The sequence below is a fragment of the Megalobrama amblycephala genome, linkage group LG15 (assembly GCF_018812025.1).
Source record: "Megalobrama amblycephala isolate DHTTF-2021 linkage group LG15, ASM1881202v1, whole genome shotgun sequence".
Classification (NCBI taxonomy): domain Eukaryota; kingdom Metazoa; phylum Chordata; class Actinopteri; order Cypriniformes; family Xenocyprididae; genus Megalobrama; species Megalobrama amblycephala.
Genome location: NC_063058.1, coordinates 7,774,642 through 7,797,630, shown reverse-complemented (window position 1 = coordinate 7,797,630; position 22,989 = coordinate 7,774,642). Strand labels below are relative to the sequence as shown.

The 22,989-nt window shown below is 38.0% G+C and overlaps 1 protein-coding gene and 1 long non-coding RNA gene across 3 annotated transcripts in view; one reads left to right on the top strand and one right to left on the bottom strand.

The window, feature by feature from the left end:
- The window catches only part of LOC125247159 (BTG3 associated nuclear protein), a 53,326-nt gene extending 36,225 nt beyond the window's left edge, over positions 1 to 17,101 (top strand). For both annotated transcript variants that reach the window (XM_048158378.1, XM_048158377.1), the window contains exons 12-13: positions 9,873 to 10,013; positions 16,136 to 17,101. In XM_048158378.1, coding sequence (XP_048014335.1) covers positions 9,873 to 10,013; positions 16,136 to 16,246 — 252 coding nt within the window. In that variant the 3' untranslated portion in view covers positions 16,247 to 17,101. The remainder of the gene's footprint in view (positions 1 to 9,872; positions 10,014 to 16,135) is intronic.
- LOC125247160 lies at positions 6,485 to 8,068 on the bottom strand. Its single transcript, XR_007180023.1, has 2 exons — positions 7,621 to 8,068; positions 6,485 to 6,608 (listed from the first exon to the last, which is right to left on the bottom strand). It is a non-coding gene; the product is annotated as an uncharacterized LOC125247160 (long non-coding RNA).
- Positions 17,102 to 22,989: the final 5,888 nt, after the last annotated feature.

Sequence of the window (22,989 nt, the reverse complement as noted above, 5' to 3'; positions counted from 1 at the left end):
ATAGCTAGTTGAGATTCAAATGCACTGAAGACGACACTGGAAAGCCAATAAAGAAAAATGGAGCTTGGGAGGAACGGCATGTTTGCACAGTTGGTTGTTATGTTTCGAAGAGGCCCCAAACTAAATGTTTTTTGCATTAAGCTGCTGTTGTTTTGTTCCTCGTTGTCTTTGCTCCAGTTCCTCAATGTGTTTGCTGTCCTACTCTGCTGCTGAAAGCATTACTACATAAGAGAAAGATTTATTCTGGGTCCTTTTTTTCCTGTTTGCTTTTAGTCCCATCAACCCAAGCTGACAGCCGATCCTGACTTGCTTGGCCAATTTTAAAACCCTTTGTTTGGCAGCTCGCCTGTATAGAGATAGCAGATTTGAAGTTTGGCTGTTTTCGAAAGAAACAAGGATGGGCACAAGCTTGGGTAGGTTAGCTCATGAAGACGCTTGAGAAAAGGGCATGATCCATTTCAGTTTATAAGTACCTTTCATTGTGAATTGAATCCAGTCATGAGCAAGAAGGCAAACAACTGCAGCGCTCAACATTAACGCTTGTCCGAGACAAGTGGATTTATACCAGCATGATTGCAAATGTGACATCAATTTTATACAAAAGTTCAATAAACAACATAGTGGATTACACATTACACAATAAGTGACTTACACCACTGACTGTTTTTGCTCTATTTAGCCAACAAAAATAATTCCAAACAAAGCCACAGCAGAACAGTTGCCATCTCCAAGCAACACACAGTGGTGTTTAGTTACTAAGTGATTCAGTGTTTTTAAACGAATCGGGTGAGTCAGTGATTCAATGACCCATTCATAAAAGACAGTCACTTACTTCATTCTTGAATGAATCAGCCATTTGAATAAATCAGATATGTGAATGACTCAATGATTCACTCATTAGAACAGTCACTTGCTACTTCCGGTTTAGTTTCATTAAGAGCTGATAGAACACTGATAAGAATATTGCTTCAGAATTAATTACATTTACACACACAAAAAAGAAATAATTTCTTTCAGGACAAGTAACTTTTACTTTTAACTTTTCTCTGACAAGTGAATGACCGATTTACAAGCATATAACAAGGCCTGAACTGACTTGGTTATTTAACTTTGTCTGTTTGATTTACTTGCTAATGACAAACAGAACACATAACTGATGTCTCAAACGAGCCCCTTCATTTCTGTAAAAGTCAGCGAACCTCAAGCGAACATACTAGTTCAACTCGGAATACACATTGTGACATCATGACTGCTTTTTCCTCTGGATTTTACCTTTTTCTGGCCAAGATTCGTGACACATAAGCCTCATAAACAATTCGGCAAGACCTGCAGTAAACTGTTGGACAACTTCAACAGCCAAAGTGTGCATCTCCAATGTGATGTGTGTTTTGAATTAGCTTTATTTTATTGATTGGGTTGGAACCACATTCTCATGCTCTCCCGATGCGGTGGAGTGGAGAATCGTCTTGAGAACAGTTGTGAGGCCGGAAGTCAACCGATGAGAATGAGCTTTCATTGCCACATGATTGCAGACGTTCTCCCAGCATCATAAAACTCTCATTGTGTTAAGTCGCACAGCTGAGCATACAAACAGTCCTCACTTGCAGTTTTAAAATTCCTGCTGTTGTAGTCGTGTTTGCTTTGACAAGTATTGTTCAATGGTTAAATTCCAAAAATGCACTTTTTTAATGTGGAAAGAGTGCATTTCCTTCTTTTATGAGGCCTGACGGATGGTTTCAAAATGGAATATGAATGCTCAGCGAGTGGTGCACTTTATTTTGATTGTTTTTATGATTGTCTGCTTGAGAAAGTATCCAAGTTGGTGCCTCCTGTGTGTGTCTTTGCAGTTTTCTGGTTCAGATAAGTGATGGAATGAGAAATGGGAAATGTAAAAAGACGTCCCTCAGCTGTGAATTACTCTTGTTCCCAATAACTTTTGTGTGCATCTCTGTACTTGTGCATGTGTTTGTGTTTAAAACCTGCTGGGCCATCCTTCAGTTGTTCTCATGCTATTCTTTGTTTACCAGGTCAATGACATACAAGAATGCCCACGATAAAGAAAAGGAACAATCTTAAAAACACAAAAAAATGTAGTCTAAATTCTTAGAAATTAACTTTTTGTTTTCATGTTGGTTTAATATGGTTTTGAAAAACCATTAAAAACAGATTTGATTACTCTAATGTGGTGTAGCAATTAAGTAAAAAGTAATGACATGTTTTCCTTACATCTTGAATACATGTGTGAGTGTACATATAATTATTTAAACATTTTTAATTGCATTTTTAAGGTAAAACGTATTTTTCAAAAACAGCATAAATTATTAATTCACAAATACCATTACAATTTACCACATTTACAACCTGAACTAATCTGGTGTTTTTGCGTGTTTTTATTTTGGCCACACCACTTGACTGTGATTTGGCAAAGTTTTTTAAATATTAATAAGCAGTGAAGCAGTTTTGTTATTTTTCTTTAAGAAATAGTAATAAAATATTATTCCAAGCTACTTTAAATCATATTCTTCTCAAGAATGTAATTCTTTCATTTAATGAGGTATTTCTTAAATATGATAAGTTGTATCACCCTGTATCAGCATTTTGCCTTTGTCCCCAAAAGTATCAAAATGAATTTTAATTCAGAAATTAAAAACATGCTCTTCATAGAAGAGTTGTATTCAAGTTAATTTATGTATAAATTGTATACATTTCTAATATATTTTTGAAATTTATTTAATCCTGCAACACAACATTGTATACTCTTAATTATTACCCAATGATTTGACTGGTGAAATCAAAAAAGGAGTCATTGTGGCATAATTGGCATCCTTCCTCCATGCCCTTGGAGACATGGTGGGCACCGCATGGGTTTTCCATGAACTCTAAGCATGCCACTGACTCATGACTTCAAAGTCAACGTCTGTGCTTGAAACTGGGGTGGGGGCAGAGGCGAACTGGATCTGAAATTGGGGTTATTGTGGGATTTTTGTGCAGTGCAGCAGATTTTCTTTCTCCTAATTGGGAGTGCATGGCAGTTCTGTTCCCACTTGAGGAGTCTCGGATTTGATTGTTTATGCCCACACTGGTGCTCCAAGGCACTGATGTTGACAAGAGTAGAGGTGTCACTGTGTGGAGCAGAAGAGCTGTAATGATTAACGATTAGTGTTTAGTCTGAAGTTTACATTTCATTTAAATTCTATCCCAGATGGCTGTTTTTGAATGAACGTTGTGCATGTGGAAACGGTCAACTGCTGGAATGGAGAAATTACTGACTCATAGTTCAGGTTGAAGACTAGCGCCAGTAATTGAAGAGAAGTCAGAGGATCCAAAACCATGGTGACCACATCAGAGCGCCTTTAGTGGTCAGATGGTGTATAATCAATGATGTGTTCAAGTCTACTTTGTGGCAATCAAACACAATGTGCGATCATGCATTCACATGTGTTTTTGCTTGCATGTGCCTGTTTTGTGATGAGTAGGACCTTGGCACAGGATAGAGATGTGTTTGTGAAAACAGGGCCTTCCACCAGGCTGTTATGATGAGTGCTTGGATGTGTCACACATGGCAGATTCAGTATTACGTGCATAAGGAAATGCAGTTTTTAAAGTAGTAAATCCCTGGCCTGATTTGAATCCTGATTGTCCTGTTACTCTAAGAATTAAGAACATTTCCTCCCTTGGATTACGTCTGAATGGCTCTACTATTAAAGTGCTTTGAATTCAGTAAAAAAAAAAAAAAAGTACTTCTAGTCTTCTTAAAGTGCTCCTATTATGCTTTTTCAAAGAAAGGTCTGCACAGTTTTGAAGATCAAAGTGAACGACAAATAAAGTTATTGCCTCCTAAAAAGGAAGAATCGATTCTGAACTGCTATTCCAGTCTCATTTCCATAACAAATCTATGTATGTTTGTAGCAAATTTGCATAATTCCAGATATGGTCTTCAGTGCTTCCCACACATAGACTTTACTTGGGCGGGCCAGCCAGGTATATTAACGGCCACCCAAGTATATTTGGAGACACATTTTTGCTTTTATTATTTTTATTCTATTATACTTTTGTATCCGCCCGAGATAATGAAACCGATTAACTAGTCGGTTTACTATCGACTATCCACTATCGATTAACTAGTGGAAAATCTCCCCTCACTCTACACCTTTCATACCTGCTCATTCTGTGGGCACGAAAACTTTTACTCCCACTGACATTCCCATGTGCAGTTGAGAGACACGGCTGATATTTCACAAAGACTGGGGATCGACAGTGCGGGCACTTCTGTGTGCGAAATCTAATGTCATAAAAAGTCTTCAATACATTAAATGGTAAAACAAATGTCTTAATGACCATTTTAAGATGTCTTATATTTTGGGGATGGAAATACATAAATCGTGATACAGCCTATTGATTATTAATCTTCAAAAGGCTATGATTTCAGATGAAAAAGAGAGCTGCACATTGCAAAGTCACAAGGTGGTGCTCGTTCTACAGGCTCGCACAACAGAGCTTCAGACTGCTTCAAAGTGATTGTCAATCAATGAATAGCGCACATTCATGCCAAGCGATTGCTAATGAACTTGAGTTGATATAATATGTTTTAGACGGTTGGAAGAATGCATGTTTTATCTCTCACATTTGAAGGATCAGCCGGCAATAGTATAAACATTTCAAAATAAGAGTCCCTGTGTATTGTGTCCTTGTTTATAATTAAAAGTCACACGCTAAGTTTTTTTCTTCTTCTTTGCATTATTGGTATTTTGGTTACACAAGAAATTATTTAATTTAATTTACATTTAATTCATAGTAAACTATTGTAGTCTCTGGCTAGGATGCTCTCCCACAGGAAGAAAAGACTAAGAACATTATTTTACACATATTATTCAATATATAGATTTTACTAGCATCAGAGAGAGACACGATATGACATAGCAAGGAGAACTCTACCATTTAAATGCTGAAATTTTGAATAATTTACAATGCATAATAATGCATAATAATAGTATGTAATTAAATGTAATAGTGGCCTATGTAATTAAAATGAATTTCAATAAATAAAAATATAGTTAAAAATCACACATTATTTGTTGTTTGTCACATGTAGTAGACCATTTTTGTGCCATGGGTAATAGGAGGATTTTCCACCTGACATCTACTTTGACCCACCATCAGACACTGTAGTTGTAGCTGAGGCCTGAAGAGTTTGGTTCGTATTGTCGACATGACGAAGACGCTGTTTTTTGCGCTGTGAAAGCACATCCAAAGGATGAGGACTTGCGTTGGAATTGATACAGTAAAATCGACCCCATAATTACTGATCTTATCCCTGTGTATCAAGTGTTAAATTTCAGATATGGTAACGGGAGTTTCATTTCCGACACGTGCTGAAAGCGGTAGACCAATCACAACAGACTGGGCCATCTGACTAATCAGAGCAGAGTGGATCAATCACAAAAGACTGGGCCATCTGATCAATCAGAGCAGAGTAGACCAATCACAACAGACTGGGCCATCTGACCACTCAGAGGAGAGAAGATCACTCACAACAAACTGGGCCATCTCAGAGCCATAGAGAGACAGAGTTGCGACAACGGAAGTTCAAAACGCTTGATCGTCACGTGATTCGTGTAGCCTTCAGATAGTTCCAGGAAGTGCTTCGGCGGCAATTCAAATGATAGGGTTAGAGAGACAGAACCGTGATTTTTGGTAATTTGTAGTCAATAAATGCATCGGTTTACAATATTTATGTAATACACCGACATGTGAATGTAGCATGTGTTTGTAGTTACAGCAATGTTGTTTTTAAAAGATAAAAACCTGCTAATATTTGAGGATTAGTGTTGTCAACCAGCGTTGCCTGCCTTGTTAACATTTCTGGCTAACATTACCTTGTTTAAAGATCGCGTTGCAGTTTCAGAAGTATTTTTATGTTTTTAAACTTAATGTTAGTTAAGTTGTATGTTAGTTAAGGGCAATCATGTCATGTTCACTATGGTTTTACAGGGACAGGAGACCTGCAGGTGACAGGTTGTCTTAAAAAACCCATTGCAAATAAGTGAAATGTAAAATTTAATTAAGTGAAATTTAATTAATCTTAATGTTAACAATTCTTATGCACCCCATTCACTTATTATATATACATTCATACACAATATATTCAATTCTAAAATAAAACATTATACACACATTGACTTTTGCACTGATTTAGTGCAATGGATTTATACATTTATAATAAACTGCATGTCAAGCATTTCGTCTGTCCTTTCCTACATGTTCTTGTAGTCTCCCCGCTATGGTTTGCAGTGTTGCATGAGGATGATCCAGTCACTCAGAGAAAGCAGTATGAATGCATGGTTTCCCCACTGACACGGAAAGGAGAAAGTTATGTTCTAGTCAGCAGGAGCAATCTAAATAGAGCTAAAGATTGTGCGCCAAGTTGTGTGTTAATCATATATAGGTGTATCTGCCTTTTTTCACAAAAACCAACACTGGGAACTTTTATGTTTATTAAAGGTTTATTAAAAATAAGGAGCAAGGAAAAGCTTGCAAAATCCAAGGAGCAGAGACTGGCGGTGACAGCATCATTGCATGGAGTCTTCAGGATCTGAATCCCCTTTGTGCTTGTATTGAAAGCAAGATAAAAGGAAACAAAATGGGAGAAATTAAATACAGTAGTAGTATATAATATACAGCCTAGTGTATATTATTTAGCCTAGTGTATATAGTGTATATATATATATATATATATATATATATATATATATATATATATATATATATATATATATTTATTTATTTATTTATTTATTTATTTATTTTTTGCTGCTTTTAAGCATTGTTTTTTTTAATCTCACTTATAAACTTCCCTCTCCCCATCAATCCAAAAATAGACACATAATAGACAGACAACAGAATCACAATACATTCTCGAATATAAATTCTAAAATAAGGATTTTTTTTCTTTATTACCAGGTGAAAAAAATACTATAGTAATTTATAGTAAATACCATAGTGTTTTTGAACCATACTATAGTAAAGTACTTGAATTAATTTGTTGTGGTAATTCTATAGTTGCTGTGATAATAGAACAACTATAGTAATATAAACAAATTAAGTTACCCAATACTGTACTAAGTTTTCTACAACTTTAGGGTATATTATACTACAATAAAAAACTACAGTAAAACAGTACTGCAGTAAAAAACTAAAGTATACTACAGTATTTATTACAGTTTATCAGTTCACTATATTGCAGTATGCTGTAGCATTCATTAACAACGTGTTGTAAATACTATAATATAGTATACTACAATTTACTATAGTATGGTTCAAAAACACTATACTATTTACTATAGTATTTTTTCACCTGGGTTGTACATTTAATATGGAATAAGGATATTCTCATTTTACCACTTTCACCCACCACAAGCCCCAAAGTTATATTTAACCCTGTTTAGAATCCTTTTTCTCTAATTACACAACGATGAATAAATTGTTTTAATCTATTATCTAATCTACTATCCCCTGGAACTATTTATTTAGTGAGCAATATCAGCTAGCATGCTTTAATACACAAGTTAATTTGATTCAGATGTACTGATACTATAAAATCTTATAATTTAAACGGCTTACCTTTTAAAAGTACATCACAAACGGTCTGTTCTGCTGTAACTCTACGGCGCGGCTGCTACTTCCGGGAACTATTGAGAGGCTCCACGAGCCGCCATTGCTGTAAAAAACCGTTCCATTGGAGTCTATGGAGTTGTCGCAACTCTCTCTCTCTATGGCTCTGGGCCATCTGACCGATCAGAGCAGAGTGGACCAATCACAACAAACTGGGCCATCTGATCAATCAGAGCAGAGTAGACCAATCACTACAGACTGGGTCATCTGACCACTCAGAGGAGAGAAGACCACTCACAACAAACTGGGCCATCTGACCGATCAGAGCAGAGTGGACCAATCACAACAAACTGGGCCATCTGATCAATCAGAGCAGAGTAGACCAATCACTACAGACTGGGCCATCTGACCAGTCAGACCAGAGTGGACCAATCGCAACAAACTGGGCCATCTGATCGATCAGAACAGAGTAGACCAATCATTACAGACTGGGCCATCTGACCAATCAGAGCAGAGTGGACCAATCACAACAAACTGGGCCATCTGATCGATCAGAACAGAGTAGACCAATCATTATAGACTGGGCCATCTGACCAATCAGAGCAGAGTGGACCAATCACAACAAACTGGGCCATCTGACCAATCAGGAAACTCTCTGAAAGGAGGGTTTTAGAGAGACCGGATCCTTTATCAAGCCTTTTCAGACAGTGTGAGAAAAGATGTGATACTGCAATGTATATTATGAGAAAATGTGTTTTTTGACCTTGGATGCATGTAAACCTATTGTAGGAGACCGCCAACACAAAATTAGAAACTTTTAAATTAGCACTTAAATGAATTTTTTTCCTCCTGAACTTTTAAACTTTTCAAAATAGCAAAGCGTCTTGAAGTTGCACACTTCAGAATCTCAGCAGATGTAGTACATCATCTGGATGTTGTTCACCTATATTGTATCACCTATATTGTGCCTATATTGCCTGTATTGTAAGTACTTAGTACTGGACTTCCTATTCATTTGACCTGCTGTTTGCATACTGTATGCAAGATTGGACTTTTGAACTTCCTGACCATTTGAAAAGAAAAGCGGAAAAACAGGTGCACATTATTGTGGTTTATGACAGGCAGTTGCATAAACTACAGAATAAGTGGAATCATTAGCAGATTAAAATGTAAACTGTGAGAATTTTAATTTTGTTTAAACAATGAGGTGATGGATATGCTAATAAAAGTTAGAAAAGAACAATCAGCAAGGAATGAAAGGAACAAATTGGTGATGGTTTTAGAAAGGAAAGTAAGCCTTCATTTACATAAGGGATTGCAGCACACTTAGAGAATCATTTCTATATAAAAACCAGAATAAAAAAAAACCTTCCACTTACAAAAAAAAAAAAAAAAATTTAGAGGGAAAAAAAATATCCTAGCAGCAGTGTTGGATAATAACTAACTAGAAGTGCTACTTTAGTTACCTAAAAATTTATTCTTTCATAATTCACTCTAATTCACTCTCCAAATCCGAAAGACTTACTTCATTCAGTAGAATGCACAACAAGGTAATAGTACAATCAAAAACTCAATGCAAAATATTTCATTATTGTGTAGCTATTACTGAAACTAGATATTTTTAACAAAAAAATAAAAATGACCAGTCATCACTTTCCACAAAGCATCATAATCCAGACATATAGTTTATAAATGCTTGATACATGATTACTTGAATATATGTTTATGTTTGTTTTAAAATATTAGAAACAGGAAGAATGTAATTAAGAATAAATTAAGAAAAGTCATGGGAATTTCTATAATGAATTTAGTTTTTTGTTTCCTTTTGTTTCACTTTTTGTGTTCATTTTTGCTATTGAAATACATGGTTTAAAAAAAATCATAATTTTTGGGATGAATTAAGTTTTGTACTTTTTTGTTATACGTTTTTATAGATAGGTTTTTTTATTTGATTGTAAAGTTATGTATTCCAGTTTGAGGTTATTAACTACTTTTTTTTTTTTGTAGAATAGTGACTAATGTCAGTTATGACTGAGGTTTTTTTTATTTTATTATTTTCATTTTTTGGATGAACTATCCATTTAAGCCATGATGGGAACTTTAAGGAGTGTGTTGTGTCTATAGCACTCTGGGCCAGACACAACAACACACATAAACAAATAATGGTGATCACTTTCCAATAAGCATTTAACAGTTTTACCTAGTAGTTTCCCAGCATTGTGTTCATGTTTCTTTTTTCCCCCGTCTATTTCTTTCTGCAGGTTCTAAGAGGACCACAGCTCATCGCTGTGGCATCGACCGATGGGACTGGCGGAGTTGACGCGTCTCCTCTCCAGGGTAATGATATTCAGGTGCAATACGTCCAGCTGGGAACGGTGACCGACCACACTGGCGCAGTACAAGTGAGATAAGCCAAAACCCACACAAACACAACTTACCGTATTAACGTTTTTATCAGCAGTGTTATCTATGACGTATAACCATTTTATTCAGGGAGGAATGTTTTCTGTCACAAAATGACCACCAACGTTGCACAGGTGTTGCGATGAATGTCATCTCCACCATTCTGATGTGTGGTGGGCAGCAATTCTGTACCAACACCGCAGGGTGGCGTAGTGGCCAATATGTGTGATCTGTACATTTCAAAGTTTCTAACCCTCTCATTTACCATGTGTCCTTTGTAGAAATCGTAGGCAGTGATCTTAACCTGCTCTCCGCTCTCACTTTCGGCTAATCAGCTTCCATGATCAGTTTGTTTTTCCTCAGAATAATAAATAGCCACTAGTCCTTTTCCTCCCTGTCCATTTTCTCATTTTTATCCCTCTTTTTCATCTCATGCTCTGCATCAAGCTCTCAACATGCTCAAGCCCTCCTTGATGTGTGTTTTTACTCTAATCACTTCCCCATGATGCCTTTACCGCGTTTCAGAGCAGCTATATGGCGTGCACACATATTCAAACACATTTAGAGGTTTGACAGTCATTATAGGTCACCACATTTTCCCAGCTGCACTCACGTGTTTGATTCATGTGAGGCTTCAAGTTAGGGTTGAGGAGCACTGGCACAAATTGACTTGCATACTTGCACATCTGCTTTTATGTTTCTGTCTTTAGAGAAGCAAACACTGTTTTAAATCTGAAACAAAGAACAATCGGTGTTAACGTTATGAGCGAAATTAGTGACACAAATTTTGGTTGTCCAGGACTTTTTGGTTGGTAAAACCGACACAAAAAAAGGGAAAAAAAGATTTTTGGCGAAAAAAGTAAATGTGCACGATATATATATATAATAAAAAAACACATGAACAATTTAGCCTATTATAGCTAAGCAAAATAATTAATTGGCAAAAAAATAATTTTAAAAAGTAATGAAGAATGACTGGAAAAGAATGGTAACCCTGTGGGAAATTGGTTTTAAATTTGATCTGTTACTTTTTGACATTTTGCACATCATCAGCAAATAAAACTGGGCTATGGGTTAAAACTAATGAATATAATGTAATGTTGACAAAATTCAATTATTTTCATTAAGGCTGTGTGTCCACCAAAGTGTTTTTTAGCCAGCTGAAATGCTAGGGCTCTTCTGAAAATGCCTTGCTGCAGGTGCTTGAGAGTGCTTCAGCTTTTTTTTTTCTTTTTTTTTTTCAGTTGACACACTATATGTGCTTTGATATGAAATATCCATGGAAGTGTTGCTAGTATCTGATTTCACAATTAGTTTGTTTCTGAATATAAAAGTGTCGACACAATGTGACGTACTTGCTCTGGCGCTATTTCTGGATGAAGAGATGTGCTCATTGTTGTTTATCATTGTACAAGCAGAATATGACAGTTGGTCAGTGTTGTAATGGTCCCGCCCCTCCTTCACTGTGATTGGACGGTAGGGTAAAAAGTGACAGTGATGAGCGTTGCGCTTTACACGAAGTTGAACATTCTTCAACTCTCGGCGACCAGAAAAAACGCAGAGCGCTCATTGTGAAATGGGCCATCAGTGCCCTTTGTTGTGGACCATCCCTCCTACATAAAAAAAAAAGAAAATAAAAAAACACTAGCACGCAACCCCGGAATGGCTTTTGTGAGCGGGAGAATGTGAGCTATTTGGTAACAGGGACAAGGACGAGGCCTTTACCACAGTTGCCCTTTAAAGTGGTTAGGCTGGTACAACTAAAACCTCTTTAGACGGAGACCTTTGGGCGCTTATGGTTTAAATATTTTTAAAGGGCATTTCCTGCATAAAGTCAGCACTTCTTCTATTTGCTTTGCTAATACACTTTCCTGGCCTCATTGTGCACGATTTATCATCACATGTTAAAAAAAAAAAAAAAAAAAAAATAGAAATCTTTCATTAAAATGTAATAACTTGCTCTGCCTCTGAAATGACTTTCCTTTACAGGTGACATCACCCATCAGCCCCTCCTCCTCTCTATACTGTGCTGTAAACAAAGCCCATGCAAAAACAAATGTTCCCCTTCCTCTCTTCGAAGAACATTTATTTATTGGATGTGCTGTACCTGGGCCAAATTTGCTGTACGGCTTAAAATTAGTCTCAGTGCCTTGTTATCTGAGTGACCTGCATCTTTCTTTTCCTCTTTTTCTCTCTCGCGGATATTACACACTTGCATTTTGGCTAACCTTCAAATATGTAGCTTCTCATCTTCGTCTAAGCAGGCTGTACCAAACCCCAGAAAGCAGTTTGTTGGAACAGCTTGATGATCGCCTTTGTACCCAGACCCCATCAGAGGGTTTAGATTTACCTCTAGCCTCACTTGTTACTTTCGTTGGTGGTCTGGACGCCTTCCAAATTGACTCTCCAATTATACTGTACACATCAAAGCTGTTGGAAACCGAGTAAATCTCTGTTAATTGATTAGAGATTACTGCTGTTTTGTGACGAACCACCTGTCATTGGGGATCAAATAAACAGATGCCAGAGAAAATTAATAATGTTTATGGCATAAGCACGCTCTGCAGTGGAACTGTACTGTAGTTAGCTAACAGAAGAACTACCTTCTGTATTTGGGAAGATAATTCGGTGGGAAATTTGTTTACATGTAAATCAATTCGGTAACACTTTATTTTGATGTTCCCCTTTAGACATTCTGTTGAATGTAAGTAACGATGCACTTACATGTCAACTAATTCTCAGTAGAGTAGATTATACTGCTTAATATCTGTTAACACTTTGTTTTGGTGATTCCCAACAGATATTCTACAGTCCTTATACTCTAATGAGAGTTAGTTGAAATTTCAGTGCAACATTAGTTTTCAACTGGATGTCTCAAGGAGACCATCAAAATAAAGTGTAACCATCAATTTCTACATGCTTTATATTTTGCTGTCTAGTTTTTTATATTTAATCTAATATTATGTATAATAAATTACAGAAATATGTAATAATATAATGTATATAACATATAATAATAAATTACATAATATTTAAAATCACACTTTCTTGCTGAACTTTTAAAAAAGTTAAAAAATTACATCACAACCTGGATATAGGCCTTATTTATTTCATATACGAGTTCAAATTTACATAAAAATATTAGGTAGTGTGGCAATTTTTAAAAAACTCTATTCTTTAATAATTTAATAATTGAGCAACTTGTAGTCAGTTTAATCATTTAATTTCCAGCTGAAATTTTCAGACAGCTGTCTGACACATAGATGATGCTCTGACCCCCCTTGTTGGCACCATCCCGAAGTCACAGCGTTTCTCTCTATGTGAATTTCAGGATTATTTCAATCGCTCTCATCTGTTGCACAAAACATGTGGTAGTGTTTACAGACATTTTTTTAATGTACACACCCCTTGATTTTTTTTTCTTCTTGTTTTTTCTTCATTTAATAGTTTCCATATCACACATATGATCACCACAGATAAAAATCGTTGAAAATAAAGAGGTTTCCGGCCAGGAAGGTCTGTTCTCTGTACAGTCTGATAGCTCACTTACTCTGTGATGCTGTTAAATGATTCAGGCATGAATTCCCTCATTGGCCCTAATGAGTGCCCTCTTGTGGAGCCACAGGAAATCGGCCCCTGAGGACTTTGCACTTAACACCTAAGATGAAAAGCACAGCCTGCGAGTGTCTCGCATCAAATGGGCTGTGTTTTAAGAGTCTTGGCACTTCTGGGCTGTGCCCTTGAGTACAGTTTGAGCCTTTGCACCGTGCAGGTGTGCGGTCTGTTCCCCTGGCGTGTGTTGAGGAAGGAATGACTCACTCCACATACTCTGAAGTGACTCATCCTGCGTTGTATCCCCCTGCATCACTCCCTCCATCTTTTTTTTTTTTCTTTTCTTCGAGGGAGTGTTTTTATTTCGACGACTGAGATAAAGTGTAGCCTTCATCTGACCCTTTACTTTTTTCCTCTTTTTCCATCTCTTGTTGTTGTCCTGGTCTTTGTTTTTGTTGTATCAATCTGTACACCTGTCAGCGCTGTATTTGTCTGCTTTCACTGCCTCTATCAATATGGTAAAATGGACATATTAAGCCTGGGCGAATGGCGGATGTACAGTGTGACGATGGATATGTGTATACACGGTATTTTAATAGAACAGACACTGTGTCAAACCGCATTGCAGACAGACACTTCTGTTGTAGATTTGTTTTTAATGCAGTGGATTCTTTTCTGACATGTTGGGTGCATTAGTCCAGTGGTGACACATTGCCATTATTAATATGGTGCATTCATATCAATGTGGAATTCCGCTTATGTGCGGTCAGCTGTGCACAAATGTCATAATACTATACTGGCTTCATATTTATAATGTTTTACTGTTGAGAGTCGTCAAGTTCTTATCTAAAGTTTTACATAATGTGAAGCTAATTATGCCAGACTTGGTTTAATTTAATTTCCCTCAAGTCAATCAAATTACCAAAAAAAAATAAAAAATAAAAAAATAAATCTTTTTGGAAGTATTTCAGTCTCTCTCTCTCTCTCTCTCTCTCTCTCTCTCTCTCTCTCTCTCTCTCTCTCTCACACATACATACATACACACACACACACACACACACACACACACACACGCATGCAAATACAGAGCTTAACAAATTTATTAGACCACATGTCATAATAAAAAGAAAACAAATATTTTAGAAATGTCAAACGCTCCCAGGAGCTCAGTGAATTCAAGCGTGGTACCGTGATAGGTTGCCACCTGTGCAATAAGTCCATTCGTGAAATTTCCTCACTACTAAATATTCACGGTCAACTGTTAGTGGTCTCATAACAAAGTGGAAGCAATTGAGAACAACAGCAACTCAGCCACAAAGTGGTAAGCCACTTAAAATCACAGAGCGGGGTCAGCGCATGCTGAGGCGCACAGTGCGCAGAAGTCGGCAACTTTCTGCAAAGTCAATAGGTACAGACCGCCAAACTTCATGTGGCCTTCAGATTAGCTCAAGAACAGTGCGTAGAGAGCTTCATGGAATGGGTTTCCATGGCCGAGCAGCTGCATCCAAGCCAGTGGAGACGTGTTCTCTGGAGTGACGAATCACGCTTCTCTGTCTGGCAATCCGATGGACGAGTCTGTGTTTGGCGGTTGCCAGGAGAACGGTACTTGCCTGACTGCACTGTGCCAAGTGTAAAGTTTGGTGGAGGGGGATTATGGTGTGGGGTTGTTTTTCAGGGGTTGGGCTTGGCCCCTTAGTTCCAATGAAAGGAACTCTTAATGCTTCAGCATACCAAGACATTTTGGAAATTTCATGCTCCCAACTTTGAACAGTTTTGGGATGGCCCCTTCCTATTCCAACATGACTGCGCACCAGTGCACAAAGCAGGGTCCATAAAGACATGGATGAGCAAGTTTGGTGTGGAGGAACTTGACTGGCCTGACCTCAACCCGATAGAACACCTTTGGGATGAATTAGAGTGGAGACTGTGAGCCAGGCCTTCTTGCCAACATCACTGCCTGACCTCACAAATGCGCTTTTAGAAGAATGGTCAAAAATTCCCATAAACACACTCCTAAACCTAGTGGAAAGTTTTTTTTAGTATTTTAAATATGAGGGAAGAACAAAACACTTAATTTGGTGAAGGTATTTAGCTGACAAAATGTTTTGCTAAAAGAAGTCATATAGCTACAGGTTTAATTTTATTATGCAAAAAAGATGCATAAAAAAAAACAAAAAGCTCACAGGAAAAATCATACATTGACTACAACATAATAATTTATTAATATTTAATTGGTTCTCTCTTGTTTTTGCATGTTCATAATTTCTTTGTATGACAGCCTGGCCAAAAATTATGTCAGCATAATTTCATGTTTCATTAAGTTATCACAAATAAAACAATTGACTCCAAGCACAACTACAAAGTAAGCTTACAAAGGCTTTAACAAATTTAAATAATAACAAGAATAAAAAAATAAACTAACAGACTTAGTTTTTAAGACTGTGTGTTTTCCAATAGAATATTCAGGAAAACAATCATTATTTTTGCAGTTGCATTTCATGTTTCTAGTAGTAAAAAATGACACAAAAATGACATGCTTTAAAACTCATTCACTGTTTTTTGTTCTCAGGCTGAAGCTCTGACTCCAGCGCTGCAGGCGGAGATGGATGTAAAGGAGGCCATTCAGCTTCAACAAGCTGAGAATGGAGAGGTGGTTCAGATCCAGATGCCAGGCACTTGAAAAACCTTCTCACGTGTTCATAAACAATGATATTCGGCTAGAGCGTCAAGCAGAGGGCGAAACCGATGAGCGTGGCCACTCAAACTCAAATTCTCACCCGAAACCACTGCTGTCAGTCAACAATTTGACTAAATCCAAGTAAAACAAATGCAATTTGTCGTTTGGAAACTACTGGCCGTTTCCCACCAATAACAGTCACAGTGTGTTTAGTAACATATAAGCAATGGCTGGCTTCATCGCTGGCTCATCAAATCTCTCTGGCACTGAACAAAACAGAAAAGAACAGAAGGCTTTTTCCTCTTCAGTCTATCTGAAGTACCTCATATGCAAGGAACAAGCATGTTTAACTAAAGATTTGAGCAGACGGTTGGGCTTAAAGCAGTCACTTAAACTTACCCATGTGTCATTTGGGCATCACACTTTGCAGACTTTCATTATCATATATATATATATAATGAATTAGCAGCTATGTAAAATATGCTTCAGTTCATAATCCAAGATTTTTCCGTTTTGCTATCCTTTTGTGATGTTTTTTGGCGTGTATGTGTGTGTTTGTATTGGTGAAAGGCTGGGGTATGTTTGAGGTCCGCCCCTTCTTTATTCATCAATAATCAATTTGTTTTCATTATGGTTAGTCTAAATATTTTTTGTTTCATGCAGCTTTATTGTACAGAAAAAAGAACTACTGAAAGTTTTGTGGAGCTTTTGTAGGGCAGTTTACTAATACACAGTAATATGATGACTGTGTACTGTGTTAATGTAGTATATGAAATATGTACTTTTTCATATATATATATATATATTTGTGTATGAAGGATTTGTTCAAAATTAATAAATGAACATTGTTTCCAAAAACAGTGTCCTGAGTAACAAATAACAGCAGCTTTAACTGAGTCTGCCAGATAAACTAAGGCGACAAGGTGAAATTTCTGGAAAATTTAGCAGCAAGTCCATTGTCTTTTGTCAATAGTGTAGCGATATATGAAGCACAGCTCACACAGAAGTCACTTCCAAACCATACAGCTTTCCGTTGGTCAATGTGACCAATTAATGCAACCCACTTGAACACAAAATCTGTGTGGGGAACTTTATCACCCTCATGCAAAACTCCCGATTTCGTGGATTCCTATTGAAATGACTGGATTTCACCTGTGAAATTTCATACTATATTTACTATTATTTCAGTGTGCAGTAAGTAAACTGGGGACAGTATGCAAATTTTACATGGAATACCAAAATGACCTAGAGCAGTGGTTCCCAAACCTGTCCTGGAGGACCCCCAGCCCTGCACATTTTCAATGTCTCCCTATTTCTGACACACCCATTCCAGGTCTTCCTGTCTCTACTAATGAGCACATGAGTTGAATCAGGTGTGATATATGAGGGAAACATACAAAATGTGCAGGGCTGGGGGTCCTCCAGGACAGGTTTGGGAACCACTGACCTAGAGTATCACACAAGTACACTATATCCCACAATGCAATGTGCTCGAATTGCCTATGTATTTTCATTAGGATGTATGAAACGGAAGCAATCACTTATTTGACTCACTTGACTCATTTGATTGATTTTTTTTTTTTTTTAAAGGTGCCCTAGAATTAAAAATTGAATTTATCTACGTATAGTTTAATAACAAGAGTTCAGTACATGGAAATGACATACAGTGAGTCTCAAACTCCATTGTTTCCTCCTTCTTGTATAAATCTCATTTGTTTATAAGACCTCCGAAGAACAGGCGAATCTCAACATAACACCGACTGTTACGTGACAGTCGGGATCATTAATATGTACGCCCCCAATATTTGCATATGCCAGCCCATGATCGAGGCATTACACAAGGGCAGAATGTCTGGATGTGCACAGCTGAATCATCAGACTAGGTAAGCAAGCAAGGATAATAGCGAAAAATGGCAGATGGAGCAATAATAACTGACATGATCCATGATATCATGATATTTTTAGTGATATTTGTGAATTGTCTTTCTAAATGTTTCATTAGCATGTTGCTAATGTACTGTTAAATGTGGTTAAAGTTACCATCGTTTCTTACTGTATTCATGGAGACAAGTGCCGTCGCTATTTTCATCAAATCTCTCCAACAGTGTGTAATGTTAGCTTTAGCCACGGAGCACTATCAAACTCATTCAGAACCAAATGTAAACATCCAAATAAATACTATACTCACATGATCCGATGTAGGCATGCAGCATGCATGACGAACATCCATTTTGAGTGTCATATTAGCTGTGTGAACTGTGTTTATGCTGTTCAAGGCAAGCGCGAGCTCCGGGGGCGGGGGAGCATGAGAATTAAAGGGGCCGCAACCTATATATCGGTGCATAGTTAATGATGCCCCAAAATAGGCAGTTAAAAAAATTAATTAAAAAAAATCTATGGGGTATTTTGAGCTGAAACTTCACAGACACATTCAGGGGACAGCTTAGACTTATATTACATCTTTTAAAAAGAAGTTCTAGGGCACCTTTAAATCAGATTAGTCATTAAAAAAATGGGTTTTTCAATAGCTGATTTTTAAATGTTTACTCCAAATTATAAATATGTAGTAATAGCATTACTAAGTATCAGTTGTTATTTATTGTTACTAACCTTAAAGGGTTAGTTCACCCAAAAATGAAATTTCTGTCATTAATTACTAACCCTTATGTCGTTCCACACCCGTAAGACCTTCTTTATCTTCGGAACAAAGAAAGCTACTAAAGACATATTTAAAACAGTTCATGTGAGAACAGTGGTTCAACCTTAATGTTATGAAGCGATGAGAATACTTTTGTGTGGCATAAAAAAACCAAAATAACGACTTTTCAACAATATCTAGTGATGGGCGATTTCAAAACGCTGCTTCATGAAGCTTCAAAGCTTTACAAATCTTTTGTTTCGAATCAGTGGTTCGGAGCGCTTATCAAACTGCCAAAGTCATGCCCCCCAGTGGTGAACCATTGAAATTTCGAAACACGACATAACGAAGTCTCGTTTACTGAAATAACGTGACTTTGATACACGCTCCGAACCACTTGTCTCTAGAGGCCCCCCACTGAACATTAAGGTTGAACCACTGTAGTCACATGAACTGTTTAAAAAATATGTCTTTAGTACCTTTCTGGGCATCTGAAAGTTTTAATTATCTTGCTGGCAATGGAGGCCTCACTGAGCCATCGGATTATATCAAAAATATCTTAATTTGTGTTCTGAAGATGAACGAAGGTTTTACGCTGAGTAATTAATGACAGAATTTTTGGGGGAACTAACACTTTAAACTCATTATTTCAACCCTGTGACAGGATGTTTGGAATTCATAGCCCAATAACCTGAATAGATGGCTGAGTAAATTCTGTTTCAGTGTTCTTTGTAATTATAAAAAAAAAAAAATGCTAATAAATTTCTCTTTCAAAACATGTTTTGTGTCAACCCTGTTACATTCAAAATATTTGTGTATTCAATTAATATTCAAAATATTCAATTAAGTTTTTATTCATAACAGGGTTGAACAAGGTTTTTAGAATAAAATTATGAAAAAAAATAATTTCAATGAAAGCAAAATTTAGGTTGAATTTTAAGGTTTTTTTAAATGTTGTAACTGATTAATGTGACTGTAAACTGACTGATATTCTGATAAAAAATAAACTGAAATTAAAATTTAAAAAAAGTTTTAATTTAAAAGATAATTAGATCATTTGCATTACACAATAAACAAACATATCAAATAATTATTAAGTTTTCTGGTAAGTCATGAGAACACTCTTGGCACACACGTTTAGTTTCCTGACAACAGCCCATATACTGCACAGTATTCAAAGGACCTGTTCCAAACACAGCCATTATGCACAAACATTATTGCAAATTAAGTGTCGGTGTTGATTTTATGTTTAGCCACTGAACAATCATCACATACCTTATGGTTTAATGATTGCAAGCTAATGAGTGGGAGTGATTAGAAGCAAGCAGCGATGCTTTTGGTTGCTATGTTTGTTTTATATTTATGTGATTTACTTCAGTTGACCAGAACACCATAGTGAGAGTCATGTAAATGTTTTGGTTTGTTAGATCACCATATATTCTCTCTAGAGGCCCCCCAAAACTCCTACTCTGACTCCCTCGTCTCTAATGGGACAAGTCAACCTCTCCCCCATTCCGGATAGAATATCCCAGATTGTAACAGTCTTGACTTTTAAGGCCTCTGGCCAGGCACCACTGGACCCGTTGTCATGGCGAAGGTACAAGATGCACATACGAGTTACTAACTCATCCTCTCCCACTGTTGTGGGTTTTTGTCATATTATTTGTATCATTGGGGCAGGGGCGAGGACAATAAAAAACTTTTGGTGAGTTTTCCCACGCACACTTATAACACAATGGTGTATTTTGGATTGCGTGCAGAAAGCAGCCCATATTAACGCTGATAAAAACATCTCTCTATTTCCTTTTGTTTTCTTTTAGTCTCAAAGTCTCCTATTACCCGTCTTCTGTACGCCATCCATCTGTCTCTCTTAAGGAATCTATCGCTTTCTTTTTCCTCTGATTTCCGATTGTTCTCATCCTCCCACTCTTTTCTCGGGTCGTGTCTGGTGTTTTGTTTTGTTTTGTGTTTTTTTTAGCTTCCCTCCTTCTTTGCTACCATTCTGTGTTGGTCTTGTCAGAACATGGACTACGGTGTCCCCGTAGCCCCCCTTAAAATCCAACACTGACTCCTTTTTCTCTAATAGAACATAGCCAGCTTCTCCCCCATTCCAGAAGATGGATGAAATACCCCAGAAATGAACAGTCGGGAGGATTTTAAGAACCCAGACTGAGTTTTCATGTCATATTTGTCTATATAATGGATAAAATGTCAAACTCATAGGTTTTAATGATGAAATCATATCAGTTTTCTTTTATTGCAATACAGGGTCATTGTCAGTGGAGGATGTGGGTGAATTGTAAATCATTTTACTTCAATTTATGCAAAGTTGCCATTTTTACCACGCCTTTCTTTTCTCTAATCAAAATAAAAAAGTTAAAATAAGTTTTCTTTTTGAATACTATTTTAATTGGTAATCATTGTGGTAACCACAATGTCCTTCACATCCCTTTTATTCAACCCTATTATTCAAATTATTCTTTAAATAAAGTACATAGTATTGTGGGATTATTTTGTTTTACTCGAAAACCTTCCAACTTCTTTGATTAAATTGTATAATTGGTATGATAATAATATTTTAAAAGATAATGGCTACCTTTGTATTTCCATCCTGTTGGGAATACTGTTATGTTTCATCCTGTTAAGATTCTTGTTAATCCTTACTGTTACATTCCATTCTGTTAGGAATCATGTTAATTTTTTTTATTTCCAGCCTGGTACGTTCCATCCTTTTGTTTTTTGTTTGTTTTTTTTAACATAAATTTCTTTATTTCTGTCTGTGGCAGGGAGGGCGTGGTTCAGTGAAGTCTGCAGCAGGAGAGAGAGTCGGGAGACGTGTGGTGAGTGAGTGGGTTAATTGTAAATCACGAACACCTGTTTCTAATTCCAGTAATTGGCACGGAGACAGGATAAAACACCAGGAGAAGCAGGAGTGTGAGAGAGAGAGAGGGACTGCTGACTGAGAGACACTGGGACTGAGCTGGAGAGCACTACTGGAGTGAAGCCCGTCTGTGGATGTGGATTGTTTATTGTGCGTTGCACAGACTTTTGTTTGGACATCTTGTTATTGAAATAAAAACTCAGTCAGCAGTCAAAGTCAACCCTGTCCTCTTCCTTCCCTACGAACTTGAACTTATTACACTGGTGCCGAAACCCGGGAAGGAAGAAAGGAGCCGCTGCCATGCACTCGACCTCTGCCCAGCCGTTTGCGGAGATCATCTCATCCCTCGCGGTCATGCAACAGGAACATTATCAAGCCCTGCTGAAGACCGCGAGAGGTTCCGGAGCTGGATTGACCAGGAGGTTCGTGCTAAGACCACCAGCACACTCGCTGCGCCCACCCACCTGCCACTGAATAAAATGGGGCCACAAGATAACCCAGAGGCCTTCATGGACTTATTTGAAAGATCGGCGGAGGCTTCTGGGTGGCCCCGGGGGGAGTGGCCGGTGCGCCTGATCCCCCTGTTATCAGGAGAAGTGCAGGTGGCGGCGCAGCAGCTCCCTGTACAGAACCTCCTGGTTTTCGACGATCTCAAGCGGGCCATCCTACAGCGCGTCGGCCGGACCCCGGAACAACATCGCCAGTGCTTCCGCTCATTGGGGCTGGGGGAGTCCGGCCGGCCATTCCTGATGACCCAACAGCTCCGGGACTCCTGCCGCAAATGGCTGCTGGCCAACAGAAGCGACGTGGAGCAAGTCATCGATCGGGTGGTACTGGAACAGTTTACCACTCGGCTTCCGAAGAAAACGGCCGAGTGGGTCCAGTGCCACCGGCCCACGTCGCTGGATTCGGCCATCCATCTGGCAGAGGACCATATGGTGGCATGCCCAGGGGTTGGCGAACTTTTACCATCAATCTCTCTCTCTCCTTCTGTTCCCCTCTCTCTCTCTAGACCTGTCCCTCTCCCCAGGTCTCGTCCGCCTGGCCCACCTCGTGTTCCGCCCCGGGGGCGGGGCGGAACTGAACTTGGATCAGTTTCTGGATCTAGAGCCCTGCCCAGGGGGGCGGACCCCGCTCCTGTTTCTCCCCTCTCTCCGCGCCAACAATTTAACCCACTCTCTGCCACGAGAGCGGCGGGTAGGTCTGGGCCAGTGATGCGCGGGTCAA